Source organism: Homarus americanus, unplaced genomic scaffold (genome assembly GCF_018991925.1).
Source record: "Homarus americanus isolate GMGI-L3 unplaced genomic scaffold, GMGI_Hamer_2.0 scaffold29188, whole genome shotgun sequence".
NCBI lineage: Eukaryota > Metazoa > Arthropoda > Malacostraca > Decapoda > Nephropidae > Homarus > Homarus americanus.
The window spans coordinates 511,485-526,183 of NW_024728626.1; the positions used below are offsets into that span (position 1 = coordinate 511,485).

The window sequence follows — 14,699 nt, forward strand, 5'->3', positions numbered from 1 at the left end:
TATGTAGTCACTCAAAAACTATCTTTACTGGGGTGGGGGGGGGTCATTGAATTTCAAAATGAGCACCACAGCTCCTGTTGTCTCAGTAGAGTTGTCAAAATCCTTCGTCCGTTGTGTCATATTATCTCGCACAAAATGGTAAGGATACTTTTTAGAGTGAGTGCACATAATGAAAAGTTACTCACCTTTTGCAGAATCAGAGGCCTGTAATCTTCCTCACTACAGGATGGTTCACCATAGAAGAAGTCCAAAATCATACGAACCAATCCTATTACGAAGCCAGTGATTAAACTCCAAAATGCACCCTGTTGGATAAAACAAAAATAATATATTATATACAGTAGTACTAGGAATTTAGTTAACATCACTTAGTTGGTGAGCTGAAAATTATGGGGTTAACTTATGTTTTGGTAAGACAATGAAAGGCTAAAATACATTAATACCATTCATCAAAATTTTTTTTTTATTAAATATTGATGATTTGTTACAGGAAGGATATATTAAAACTGTACTATATAATTATACTGTACTGTAAGTCCTGCCCAGTCTATGAATTTTCAGTGTGATTAGCCATTGCTGCTCACTGAATTGAGAATACACACAATTTCTACCCTCTGCAGTACAGTACCATACACTTAATACCCAAAATTACTCCTGTGATGTTGTTCAAGTAATTTATTGTTTGTTTGTGGAAATTATAACATCAGTACAGTAATTAGAAAGGTGTTTAAGTGGCATAAAATACACTTTATAACATTGTTACTTACTAAACAAACTGTGGACCTGTAGAATGAAAAAAAAATAATAATCTCCAAGATAAAGCTCTCAAACCCACCACTCATCCCCACCCCTACACACCATTATGTTGCTACATCTCATAATCTATATTACATTGACTTGTACTCGACTGTCTTGACCATCCTGCCTCATGAAATTTTAGCATAGCAACCTACATTCATGCAGAGGGAAGATAAATCAATTAATAATCTGAGGACTGTAGTCTTTGGTGGTATTGTTTTGGTTGTGACATCACAGGGTATTGTACCCTACTTAAACAAGTGAATCCAAGCATTTTAAATCTGGACATAAATGAAAAGGCATAAGCTTATGATGACTGTGTGTGTTAACAGAGAGCATATGAAAAAGAAATGATCAACCAACATTCCAGTAACTGGTGAAAGAAAGGCAACCAAACTTTTAGAAGTTATAAATCATACCTTCAGATACAAAATTAGAAAATACTCCTTCAACTTTATAAGTCGCTCATACAACCCTACGGGTATTTGGATTATTGTATACAGGCATGGAAACCATACCTCCAGAAAGACACAACGTCCCTAGAAAAGTTGCAATGCAGAGTGACTTGGATTATTCCTGAACTAAATTTTCTCAATTATCTAAGTCAACCGAGGGCCTTATGACTAACAACTCATCAGACAAGACACAATAGGATGGATTTCATAGAGACATTCAAAATCTGGAAAGGGATGGAAGGAGTAAACCCAGATCAAGTACTATACTTGTATTTGAAATGAATGTTACCAACACAAGACAACTTCAAGCTTGTCAAAGTATCATGTAGGATGAAATATAAGGAAGTACTGAGAGTACAGCATTGACGAACTTATGCATAGAGGCAGACCAAGATGGTTGGACATGTGGAGAGAATGGTGAAACCATTTGGGTGAAGAGGTGCTCAAGCCTAAATGTGGAAGGGAGGAAAGCAAGCCAGAGGTAAGCCAAGAATGACATGGAGAGTGTAAGAAATGACATTGGAATTAAGACCCTGGCAGACCATGCAGCATGGACAGCTGCCATCAGATAATTGCACCTAATCTGTGCAAGCATGGAAAATAGCCATGAAACATTGATGTTGATGGGTGAAACAGGGGAAGCAAACTTGGTGAATTAAAGAAACTGGAAGTAGAGAGAGTTTTGCAAGGAAAGTAAACGATAACAGGAAAAGTTTGTAACAGCAAGTAAAAATACTGCACACACACACCTTCCTTATATCCTCAACAACAATAAGCTCTACAACACTCTTTGCCAACAGCATATAATGTTTTTTGAGAGTAACAATTTACTACTAAACTTTTATTACATTGTACAGTACAGTGTTTACCATAATAGGAGAAACAAGTGAATTGACACTTACTGACTCATTAATTCTTTTCCATATTATAGCCAAACAGTAGATGGCTGCAATGGGAGGGGCCAAGTAAGCAGCAATTGCTTGGATGTAGATGTACAGTTGTCCGCCCTGAGTCCGCTCGATAATGGGAATCCACATAATGGAAAACGCAACTAAAATTATGATGAAAAGCCTAGAAGTAAAATTACAGAAATATGTTAATAAACAGATAAATAATATTTTAGATTTCATATCCATACATATCTAAAAGCTGAGCAGAAGGTACCTCCCCGTGGCTAGGATGGCATCATACAGTACCAAGCAGTAAGAGAAAGCTCGCCCTAAGGTTGACAGTAATAATATTACCACCAGATTTGTGTCAAGTACTGCTCATAGATGAACAATATCCAGATGTATGCATCTTACCATACTTGTCATTATGGATTCAACATGCAGATTTCTAACCAAGCATTGCATTCAATATGTTCAATCATTACCAACTGATTGTTAAAAGATTTAAAAGAAAATTTTTTTTTATACAGTTTTTGCAAAGAATTTAAATCTTAGTTTAGCTATTATAGAAGCAGTGGATATTTGTTTTCTGTTTGGGCCCATATACATTTTTTTCCAGTATAAAAAGAAATCTTTGCAACCTCCATTCTTTCTAGAACTTAGATGCCTCCCCCGTAACACATACAATACTGTACAGTAGCCCCACATGGCACAAAGTGCTTTGTTAACCTTCATGTTATACAGTACAGTACTTGTATGTGTTGTAAAAAATATTTCAATACCTGTACAGGTACCTGGTATTCAATCTTTCCATAATCACTAGTATAAGTTTGTCAACCTCTCATCAAAAGATTCGTTCTCTCTGCATGGTAGATGTCAACTACAATCTTTAGCAATACAGCTGCTCCCCGACTTACGACGGGGTTAGGGACCGACATCCAGGTCGTAAGTCGGAAATGCTTAAATAATACATAGAAATCGAAAATGGGGGTCCCTTTTTCTTCTCAGCACCACAAAACACTCACTTTTAAGCTTGCCAGCCATTTTAAAGTGAATTACAGCTGAAAATTTTGTCTGTGTACTGACTTTGGGACTCGAAAATACGTAATTTGACCAAATTTTGGTACGACTGAGGCAGGTCGTAAGTGCGAGTGGACGTAAGTTGAGTAGGTCGTAAGTCGGGGAGGAGCTTTATTGCCTCGGCTGTATATTAATCTTTACACGTCCTTTGTTCTGTTCTTGTACTCTAAAGTTTCTCTCTTTTTACGCTTCCTTTTCTTTTATCCTCTTCACCAAATGATCGGCTCGTTAGCCACTTGGGCGATCAGTCACGTCTCTGTTACGCACTGTTGGCAAGTACTGGGCATGCACCGGCTCCTGAATGTACCTGAACCTGCTCCAGTGTTGGTCAAGTCTTGTCTTGAAAGACCTCACACTCGGTGCCATCACAACACTATCTGGTAGAATGTTCCAAGAGTTCACAACTCTCACTCCGGAAAAGTTTGCCCTCACAGTTTTCTGGACTTGCGGCTTCTTCAATCTTGAGCTGTGACCCCTTGTGGGGCGAGCGTCCGCCAGCTCCAAGTAAGGACACTCAACTGAGTAGTGCCAATTGAGATGCTTATACACCTCAATTTGGTCATCCCTTGCCCGTCTGTAGTATAAGCTAGGCAAGTTCAGGCACTCCAACCTCTCAGGGTAGCTGAGGTGCCGAAGTGCAGGCACCAGTCTGGTGGCCCTCCTTTGAACATTTTCAACCAACTGACAGTCCCAAGCATATCTCGGGGACCAGACGAGGTAACAGTACTCCAGATGGGAAAGCACTTCACTCTTGAAGATCGTTACGAGGGATGGACCATCTAAATATCTGGACGACCTTCTTATAAGACCCAATAATTTATTTGCCTGATTTACCTTCTTCTCGCAATAGCCCGAGAACTTCAACTCATTGTCAACTTACACACCAAGGTCCTTCTCACATTCAGTCTCAAATAGTGCAGTTTCTTCATCCTGTTGGGACATATGATACGCCTCCTTACCGTTGGTACGCCCCAGGTGCATCCTCTCACACTTCGTGACATTGAATCTCAGCAGCCATTTCTTCGACCATTCTTCGAGCCCACAGAGGTCCTTCTGCAGCTCTTCACAGTCCGCTTGGTTCTTGATTTCCCGAAATAACTTGGCATCATCGGCAAACATTTGTATGGAGGAGTGAATAACGTCAGGCATGTCATTTATGAAACAAGCAAACAAACAAACAACAGCGGACCCAATACACTGCCCTGTGATACCCTGCTTGTGACAGGTACAGATGATGATTTCGTGCCATTAATCACCACACACTGCTTGCGGTCATGTAGAAAGTCTTCTATCCACGCTAGGACATTTCCCCCGAATTCCGTACCCTTCCAGTTTGATTTTCAGCCTTCCATGGGGTACACTGTCGAAAGCCTTGGCAAAATCTAGGTAAATATTGTCGATATTACCACCCCATTCCAGAATATGGGTCCAAATATCCAATACCTTGAGCAATTGTGTTAAGCAGGAGTGCCCCGGCATAAAACCGTGTTGGCAATCCTTTACAGGGTTGTTTCATAGTAGATGTTCCATCGCGGCATCTCTGATAATACTCTCAAGTACTTTACACATTTTTTTATTTTTTATTTTTTTACGGGGATAACCCGACTCGGGCACAGGTCACTGACCCACATCAGGGCCTGGGGGGCAAAAATGTAATAATAAAAATAATAATAATAAAGAACCATAAAGAAATACAAAAATTAAAAAAATATAAAAAGTGAGAAACAATATACGTTGTGTTGTCAATAGTAAGTGAAACAATTGAGACCCTGCAATTGTGTGTAAATGAGGCAGAAAGTCAGATCAGCAACCTGAGACTTGGTCACAATGTTTGTGATGCCATGTGGCAGCAGGGTCTACCATAGACAACACATTATGATTGCAATATCTTCCCAGGCGGTAGTACCTCCCTGTTTGGTAGCTGCCTAATACTTACTACCTACCAGCTGGTCAGAGCCTGCTGGTCAGGCTCACCGGTCTACAGTATATCGGAAAATGGCTTTATCAGACACCAATTGCCTGTCAAATTGAAGTACAGTGTTTGCATATTGGCATTTTTAAAATATGTCTGAAACTTCTATGTGCTGGGGTCCCTCGTCCTGTGCCTTGTCCCAGGCAGTGTTTACACTTCAAAGGAATTTTCCTAATTCTTATGAAGTTTAGACACTGAGAAAATTTCTCAGGAAGTCTAAAGAATATTAACTGAAGGGTATTGAATATCATTAAAATAATAATAATAGTAATACTGTAATAATAATAATAATAATAATGTACAGTCATAATAATACTGTAATGTAATAATAATGATACTGAACCTTCCCTGATTCAATACTGTATCATCAGAGCTCTGGGTCAATTGAATTATCTTGAAATATTGAATTATAGTATCACACAATTTAAAATTTTTGCCACAACTCTACTCACAATTCAAGAGAAATTGGAGATTTTTATGAGATGTATTTTGATATTTGGTACTACTGTATATAGGTAGTAGGAAGCCAAACATGATAAAACTGAACACCCTTCTTAAGAATAATACTAACAGAAGGCTCCTTGGAAGCTATGACTAACAAAAACTGGGCAAGTTTTAACACAGTACTGCTACTGAAGCCACATAGGTGCCTGAGGGAAGCTTTGTGTAATGCACATGCAATGTACGAGTAATATAATAATATTGCATTACAGGTACATTATTAAAATGATAATACAGGGGGACCCCGTGTTACGAACAGGATCCATTCCTGAGGATGTTCTTAACCCTTAAGCCCTGGGTTAGGGTGCTGCTGGCAGTACTCCCAGCAGGGATAAATTGAGAAAAAAAATCAACCTTTCCCAAAATAATTTTACAAAAGGGAGAGGGGGGGCAGGAATAGGCAGACGGTCTGGAACGTCACCCGGGGCCTAAGAGTTAAGTCAGATTTGTACGTAAGTCGGAACACATGTGCATACCGTATTTACAGAACAATGTTTAAAATCCCACTACGTATAACATAGCCCAAGTCCTTATGTACAGTTCATCTAAAATCAATTAATTTAAGACAAAAGAAGAAATAGAATGATAAAATACAGTAAATAAAAGTAGTAGGTAGTAGGCAGCTACCAAACAGGGAGGTACTACCGCCTGGGAAGATATTGGAAGCATAATGTGTTGTCTAATGATAAACCCTGCTGCCATATGGCATCACGAAAATTGTGACCAAGTCCCAGGTTGCTGATCTGACTTTCTGCTTCATTTACACGCAATTGCAGGGTCTCAATTGTTTCTCTTATCATTGACAACACAACATACATATATCGTTTCTCACTTTTGATCTTTTTTTAATTTTTGTATTTATAGTTCTTTATTATTAATATTATTATTATTATTACAGTTACTGTATTATTATCATCATTATTTTATTACTTTATTTTTGTTTGTTTTATCATAAATTTTATTTACTATGAATTATTATGATTATTATTTATTATTATTATTATTATTATTACAGTATTATTATTAATAATAATAATAATAATATTATTATTATTATTATTATTATTATTATTATTATTATTATTATTATTACAGTATTATTATTATTATTACATTTTCGCCCCCCAGGCCCCAATTTGGGTCAGTGACCTGTGCCCGGGTGGGCTAATCCCCGTGTAAAAAAAAAAAAAAAAAACATAGGGTCCTTGTTATAAGTGGTTTCACACTTAAGTGGTCAAATAATTGCGGAACTCTTCGTAAAAAGTACCCCCAGTTAAGAGGATTCTAGGGCTGAAATCTGTCAATCTTTGGGAACACAAGTGTTTGAGCAACTGAAATTCCCACCACGCCTCCCATTCTCTTAAAGGACATCCTTCTCACCCACACTATGCATGCTAGTACCAGTCGCCTTTGTTGTGTCTTTGGTGACACTGGTGGACTATTTTTGTAGCCGAAGCAAGGTGGTTTACTGGCTAAAAATAAGCGTAGTAGCTATAGGATGGACATGAAATTAGAAGTTACATGTTGTAAGAAAAATGGTGAGCATGTCTCAATGAACCACTTTCACAGAAATGGTGTGCTAGTGTGTGGTTAGGTAGCTTGCATCGCATCAACACACCGAACCCCAAACGAAGTACCTTTAATAAGCTATAAAGTTAAATAATTTCATTGAACAATGTATAATCAAATTTGTATTCGGTGTATATATATATATACTGTATATAAAACTGTTAAAAGATACCAAATTAAACTGTTTTCAAAGCCCAACTAACGCCTTGTGACCGACTCACGCATCTGATGGGCGCACAACAACTAAATCCCTGTACTGCATACTATATTATCAATATGTTAAATAAATGTTAAAATGACTAATAATTTTAATATAAAACATGCAAAAATATTAAGGAGCACAGCTTTATTGATATTTACCCCATTGGAAACGAATGTAAACATAGAACAGATTACTGAATTGGCAGACTAGCCCATCAGCTGATCAGTTGATGCTCACAACAAAACGTGATTTTCGTAAGGATTTCGTAAATCAAATTTTTGTTCGTTAACCGAATTGAAGATTCTTATGGAAGGTAATTCGTTAACCGAACCATTCGTTAACCGAGGGACCACTGTATGTATTTGGCTCAAATTAAATTAAATATACAATACAGGTGAAGAAACCAGCAACTTAGTTAGGTTTTGATGAGTGTTTTCTGCACCCGTGGAATGTAACACCCTATTTCGCATAAGCCTTTAGTTTTGCCAACTACTGGGTTTTTCAGGAACCTAACCCCCACAATTGGCAAGGGATTACTGTACCATAATAAAGGTGGAAGGCTGACATGCAATAAATGTTAGAGTCATGAACAAAAGTCCTGTCACTTCTGCTCCACGAACCCCGAGATTCAGATTTGTGAATCCAAAACATTTATGGACAGAATAATGCATCAATGTCTACTGTTTTGGGTTCATGAGTCTGAATTTTGGGGTTCATGAAGCAGCAGAAAAAACAGTTTACATAAGAGTAATGACAAGGTAAAGTGGAATTGAGACCCAGGTCAAAGTGGAGGGAAAGAAAATGATTAAATACTGTACTGTACTATGGTTGACATAAAGAATATAGGTAAAAATTTAATTATCGTACTTTTGAAAACACTGCAGTTTACATCCATTTGTGCATGCAGGAAATGGTACCTCTGATACATTTACTATACATCATATAAAATCTTTGTAAATGTAGTGTACAGTGACCCCTCGTTTAACGAACACCTGGGTTAACGTAATTTCGATTAACGAACTGCCTTCCATAAGGCTCTTCAATTCGGTTAACGAAAAAAAATTCGGTTAACGAAGTTCTTACGAACCGACCTCAACATGTTTTCGCTTGCACTGACCGGGCAACCAGCTTTAGTATCAGTCTGCCAATACATTAATCGGTTCTAGGGCTTAAATTCCTTACTATTTTAGTAAATATCAAGAAGTTTATACTATTCAATAATTTTAAAAGTTTAATATTCAATTTTTTAGTCATTTTAACAATTATTGAACATAATTGAAGGTAAAGTGACTAGTTTAATGCACGGCATCCAGCCTCTTAACACAGCAAAAAGGAGTTAGTCTCTCTCTGTTTTCACTGGAGGTAACATCTTGCTTGAGACTCTCTTCAACTAAACGCTTTTTTTCTGTGTTTCCAAGCAAATTATTGGTCATTTTGAAATATATTTTACATATTGACAATATATAATGCAGTGCAGTGTTGATTTAAAGAAAATAATCCTGAATTACACCAAGAGAGCTAAAATTTTATGGGTGAAATGGTGCCATGGGGTGACTTCTCTTCCACCCCAATGCCTTATCTTCTTCCTTCTCCTCCACCCCCATTCTAAATCCCATCATCATCATCATCCAGGAGCCTTCTACATACACACCTCAAAGTAAGTGAACTTTTCTACCATTTTTGTTGAATTTAGGAAATTTTCGGTGAGCTGGAACCAATTACCCAAAAACCCATTGAAACAATGGTTTCGGTTAACGAACGACCTTCTGGAACGGATTGAGTTCGTTAACGGAGGGGTCACTGTACTCACCCAGTCTTTAGTTACATTACTCATTTCAAGCTTTTAAAGAAGGAATGTGCAGGCAGTAAAATCGCCCAAGCAGCTAATGAGCTGATCAGCGGTGAAGAGGATAAAAAAGTACAGTAAAAGTAAAATAAGTACACCACTTTCACCCTCTCATATCTCTACTTGATCTACTTTCAGAATCCTTCACTAGGTCAACTTAAAAATGTTGCATGCTCAATCCCAATTTCTCTTACCTATTCATTTCCAGTTTTCCCTCTTCTTCCCTTACAGACAAATGTGGATATTTCTGTTCCAGTCTCAGTTATAACATATCATAAAGGTTCAAAATAAACTATGTCTTTTATCACTCAGCTAGGATAATTGCTTTCAGAGAGCACTATTTTGTTTCAGAGTACTGTAGTCACTTCATTTCCCTTCTCAACCACATTATTCCATTTTACAGTCATGCAAGTGTGGAAAATGGCCACAAAAAGTAGATAATCTTTGTTAAGTTATTTTTTTATTGGGATTCTTTTAATTCCTCTTGTATTTTCTTTTCCTGATCTTTTCTTGTTCTCTAATAACCAATGATGTACAGGCCATCTACCCCGTGGATTCTGTCTGCGTCACTAAGTGCTGAGCATCTACACCTTGGATGCTCTATTTTATTCACTGGGGGAGCACAAAGTGGTTGCTGAATACTGTTTCTTTGCTTGAGATCATGACCTCTCATCCTATGGGAAGAGGCCTGCACTGTACTGCAGTCTTAAAGCTGTTTCAGGGATTAGGCAATATATTTATAGTGTGTGGTTGGTCACACAGACCAAGGAAATAATAATGCCATTCATAGACAAATATTTGGATATCATTTTTATTTTTCTAGTGTTGTAACTGACTATAGTTATGAGTCACTGGGAGAGATTTTGTAATGTGGACATTACATAATTATAACAATGTTGTTGATGACAGTTAGACAGACATAATTGACGAGATAAATGATGATCTCAATGATGCATCTTTCTGTGTCAACACAAGTCATGTACAGTACTGACCTCTGCACAAGATGACTATGAATCAAAATTTTTATTCGTTCTTTGCAATGTTAACGCAAATACTTGCCAGATTTAGAATAGACTAGTAATTTTATTTTGGGTGATGTCATTATTAACCATAATGGCAGTACTATACAGTTAACCCTCACTTTACGCGGTCCCGCATTCCGCGTTTCCACGTTTACGCGGTGCCTTGCCAGAACCTCACGTGCTCACATTACGCGGTACGTGAACCCCATTACGCGGAGAGTGTCCGGCGCGACGCTATTTTTAGATTCGCCCCACCCGCCACCCGCCTGCCTGCCTGCCTGCCTCTCCCTCCTCCTCCCTCCGCTTGGGCAAGCGGCGCGGTAAGGTTGCGCAGTGTGTGTCTTTGTTGCGTTATCACTGACGTCATATGACGTATCAGACCTGTGATTGGCCATGCATCCCTGCCCCCCTCTGCTGCTAGCTGTAATTGGCTTAAAGTATTATGACGTGTCCACCCGGGGAAGGGAGGGAGGGAGGAAAGACGACGCTTGACCTAGCCGCGGCAGTTTCATCCCTCAAGGCCACTCCGTGTAAACGCACATCCATTGTTCCGTAAAATGGCTTCTGCCGGACCACCACCCCCAGAGAGAAACCTTTCTTTACCTGGACCCAGCGGCACTAAACCAAAGAAGACACGACGTTCCTTAAGCTACGAGGTGAAGTATAGCATCATCTAAGAGTTGAAGAAAGGAACAAGGCAGGTTGATTTGGCGCGCCAGCATGGCGTGAACGAATCTACGATCCGGACTATAAAGAAGGATTCAGCCAAGGTAAAGGAGCACATGAAGATCACAAAGTCTTCAGGTGCTTCTATGATCAAGTATTTTCACAACCAGGTGCTTCTCAAGACAGAAAAATTACTTGTGAGGTACTTGGTGCGTCAGGCGCGACGGAACATGGCGGTCGACACGCGCTCTGTTAAGGACTACGCACGTGAACTGTACATGGCAGTGGCACGAAAGATGGGAACTTCAGAGCCCAACCCTTTAATGCTTCCTCTGGGTGGTTACAGAGGTTTAAGATCCGGAACAAGATCACCAATATAAACATTGGTGGTGAAGAAGCGAGTGCTGATCGTGCTGCGGCTCGGGAAATTCCTCCGTTTTTACGTGAGATTATGGAGGAAGGACAGTACAGTGACGACCAGGTGTTTAACATGGACGAATCTGGTCTTTTCTGGAAAAAGCTACCTTCCAAGTCCTTCGTTGTGAAGAATGCCAGCAGGATTCGGGGCCGGAAAATGCAGAAGGAACGCATCACCGTCCTGTTTACCACCAATACCACCAATGTTCAGAGGAAGGAACATCTTGTTTGAGACTCTTCAACATAAATGCTTTTTTTCTGTGTTCCCAGTCAAATTATTGGTCATTTTTTAATTATATTTTACATATTGACAATATATAATGCAGTGCAGTGTTGATTTAAACAAATAATCTTGAATTACACCAAGTGAACTAAAATTTTATAGGTGACATGGCAGCATGGGTGACTTCTCTTCCACCCCAATGCCTTCTCTTCTCCCTTCTCCTCCACCCCCATTCTAATTCCCATCATCATCATCATCAACCAGGAGCCTTCTACAGGCACACCTCAAAGTAAGTGTACTTTACTGCATTTATTTTTAGTTTGTATGTAATTTCGGTGAGCTGGAACCAATTACCCAAAAACCCATTGAAACAATGGTTTCAGTTAACGAACAACCTTCTGGAACGAATTGTGCTCGTTAACCGAGGGACCACTGTACTGTTAATATTTCGTGAGAGGGAAACATTGGCAACTTTTTTCTTCTTACTATAACAAGATACTCTTACCTTGTCTTATACATATGACTACAGTCAACCCTCGCTTTTCGCGGTCCCACTTTATGCATTTCCACGTTTACGCGGTACCCTGCCGAAACCGGAATGCTCACTTTCCGCAGTGTGTGTACCCTTTTACGCGGAGAGCGGCGCGAGCAGGGTGCGCACAAGGTCGCCCAGTCATCAAAACTTTACCGAGTTCTTCACCCGCCACCCACCACAGCCGGCCCAAATCAGTGATAGTGATAATGATAGTGAGGATATGGACTTATATGGACTTTGAGGGGTTTGACAAAGAGGCCCTGCAAGCCTCTGTGGTGGATAGTGATACAATTGATACAAATGATACAGGTGAGGGCCAATAATCTGCCCTCTGCTTCAACCATGTGCCCAGCCATCTTTTCTACTAATGTAAGTGTTAAAAAACCTAATATTATTGATATTTCTCTTAATTATTAATTGTGTGTGCATACCATCATAAAATTAAGAAGTTATTTTTACTACAACGTAGATATTGTGTCTGAAAAAGTGGAGTTTGGGGGTCGGCCCGGTCTCTATATCAATTAATCCCATATGTTATGTTGTTCACTTTACACGTTTCTCACTTTACGCGGGCCGCCGTGGGTTGAATTAACCGCGTAAAGTGAGGGTTCACTCTATTCTTAAATGCACATTGATTCCACAAATAATCATCATCATCATTTACATCTTTCCACAATCACAGATAAATAGAATATGTAATATACTCTTCATACAGTGTGGTTACATCCCATCAGTACTGGAGTATTACAAGTTTCAAAGGATCCTACATGTTGGGTTGGCTATCATATCAGTGAAACAGTCACCACTTGCTTACACAAAGATACTTAATGTGTGGAAGTGTCTTGGATTGCCTCGATTATATAGTGGAAAAATAAGAGGACAGAAATAGGAGTACAGTATAACACAACCAAAAAATATCATGAATTAGAAGATCGCTTTCAGAAGATGCATATACTTGTTTAAGGTTACTAAAAGCAGAAAAATAATGTTTCTTATGAGCATTCAAACTGAGTACTGCGTTCATGATGGCGTGGCAGCAGGTCCTCTCTGTCATGATGAAGCTCACAGTTTTAAAACTGCCCATAGCTTATGGTAGCATTATGAAAGACGTCAATTACCAGTACGTGTTCCATCACCAATATTTTCAAGCCAAATTCCCACCCGTAAGTTGTACTAGCCACCACAGTGAACTCTTCTTATTCAGAGACCACATATGTACCAGCTTCAGTGAATGTGTTAGGTTATAGTACTGTACAATGAAATATTATATTTTATGATTATAGTATGAATATCAAGAAATGGGTCTTGGACAGTACAGTATAGGTAGAGTATAGATTGTGGAAGGCATTTTTATATTCTACATATAAGTACTGTACTGTACAGTAGATGTCATTTTATGCAATTTTGGTCAATGCAAACTTTGGGGTAAGGAAATCATTAAGTAATTGAGGGATGTACCTAATATGGTGGGAAATACATTACTGTATATCTATACAGTATTACCCCGCTTAACGCGCTTTCACTTAACGCGTTTTCGCATATACGCGGTGCCTTGCCAAAGCTGAACTTTCACTTAACGCGGATTTTTCCACAGCAACGCGGTGAGTGTCCGGCTCGGATGCTATTTTTAGATTTTGACCACGCGCCACCCGCCCGCCCGCCCTCCTGCCTGCCTGCCTGCCTCTCCCTCCTCCTCCCTCCGCTTGGGCAAGCGGCGCGGTAAGGTTGCGCAGTGTGTGTCTTTGTTGCGTTATCACTGACGTCATATGACGTCTCGGACTGTGATTGGCCATGCAGCCCTACCCCCCTCTGCTGCTAGCTGTAATTGGCTTAAAGTATTATGACGTGACTACCCCGGGGAGGGAGGGAGGGAGGAGAGACGACGCTTGACCTAGCCGCGGCAGTTTCATCCCTCAAGGCCACGCCGGGTTAACGCGCATCCATTGTTCCGTAAAATGGCTTCCGCCGGACCACCACCCCCAGAGAGAAACCTTTCCTTACCTGGACCCAGCGGCACTAAACCAAAGAAGACACGACGTTCATTAAGCTACGAGCTGAAGTACCAAATTGTTCAAGATTTGGAGAAAGGAAGACGCCAAGTTGATCTCGCGCGCCAGCATGGCGTCAACGAATCTACGATTCGTACGATCAAGAAGGATGCTGCCAAGATAAAGGAGCACATGAAGCTCACAAAGTCTGCAGGTGCTTCAGCTATCAGGTATTGCCAGAACAGGGTGCTGGCAAAAGTGGAAACTTTGCTGGTGAGTTATTTGGTGCGTCAGGCGCGACGCAACATGGCGGTGGACACGCGCTCAGTGCAGGAGTACGCACGTGAGCTATACGCAGCAGTGACACGTAAAATGGGAATTGCAGAGCCCAAACCCTTCAATGCTTCCCATGGTTGGCTGCATAGGTTTAAGAGGAGGAACAAGGTCACCAACATCAGCATTGTTGGTGAGGAAGCGAGTGCTGACCGTGCGGCGGCTAGAGATTTTCCTCCGTTTTTACGTGAGATTATGGAGG

General features: G+C 39.9%; 1 protein-coding gene across 4 annotated transcripts in view; it reads right to left on the reverse strand.

Moving 5' to 3' along the window:
- The window catches only part of LOC121866158 (sodium/glucose cotransporter 5-like), a 98,355-nt gene that overhangs the window by 37,184 nt on the left and 46,472 nt on the right, over positions 1-14,699 (reverse strand). For 3 of the 4 annotated variants that reach the window (XM_042365763.1, XM_042365762.1, XM_042365760.1), the window contains 2 exons: positions 2,156-2,324; positions 186-305 (listed from right to left, as the gene is read on the reverse strand). The exons of the other annotated variant lie outside the window; for it this stretch is intronic. In XM_042365763.1, coding sequence (XP_042221697.1) covers positions 186-305; positions 2,156-2,324 — 289 coding nt within the window. The remainder of the gene's footprint in view (positions 1-185; positions 306-2,155; positions 2,325-14,699) is intronic. 4 annotated transcript variants of the gene reach the window in all.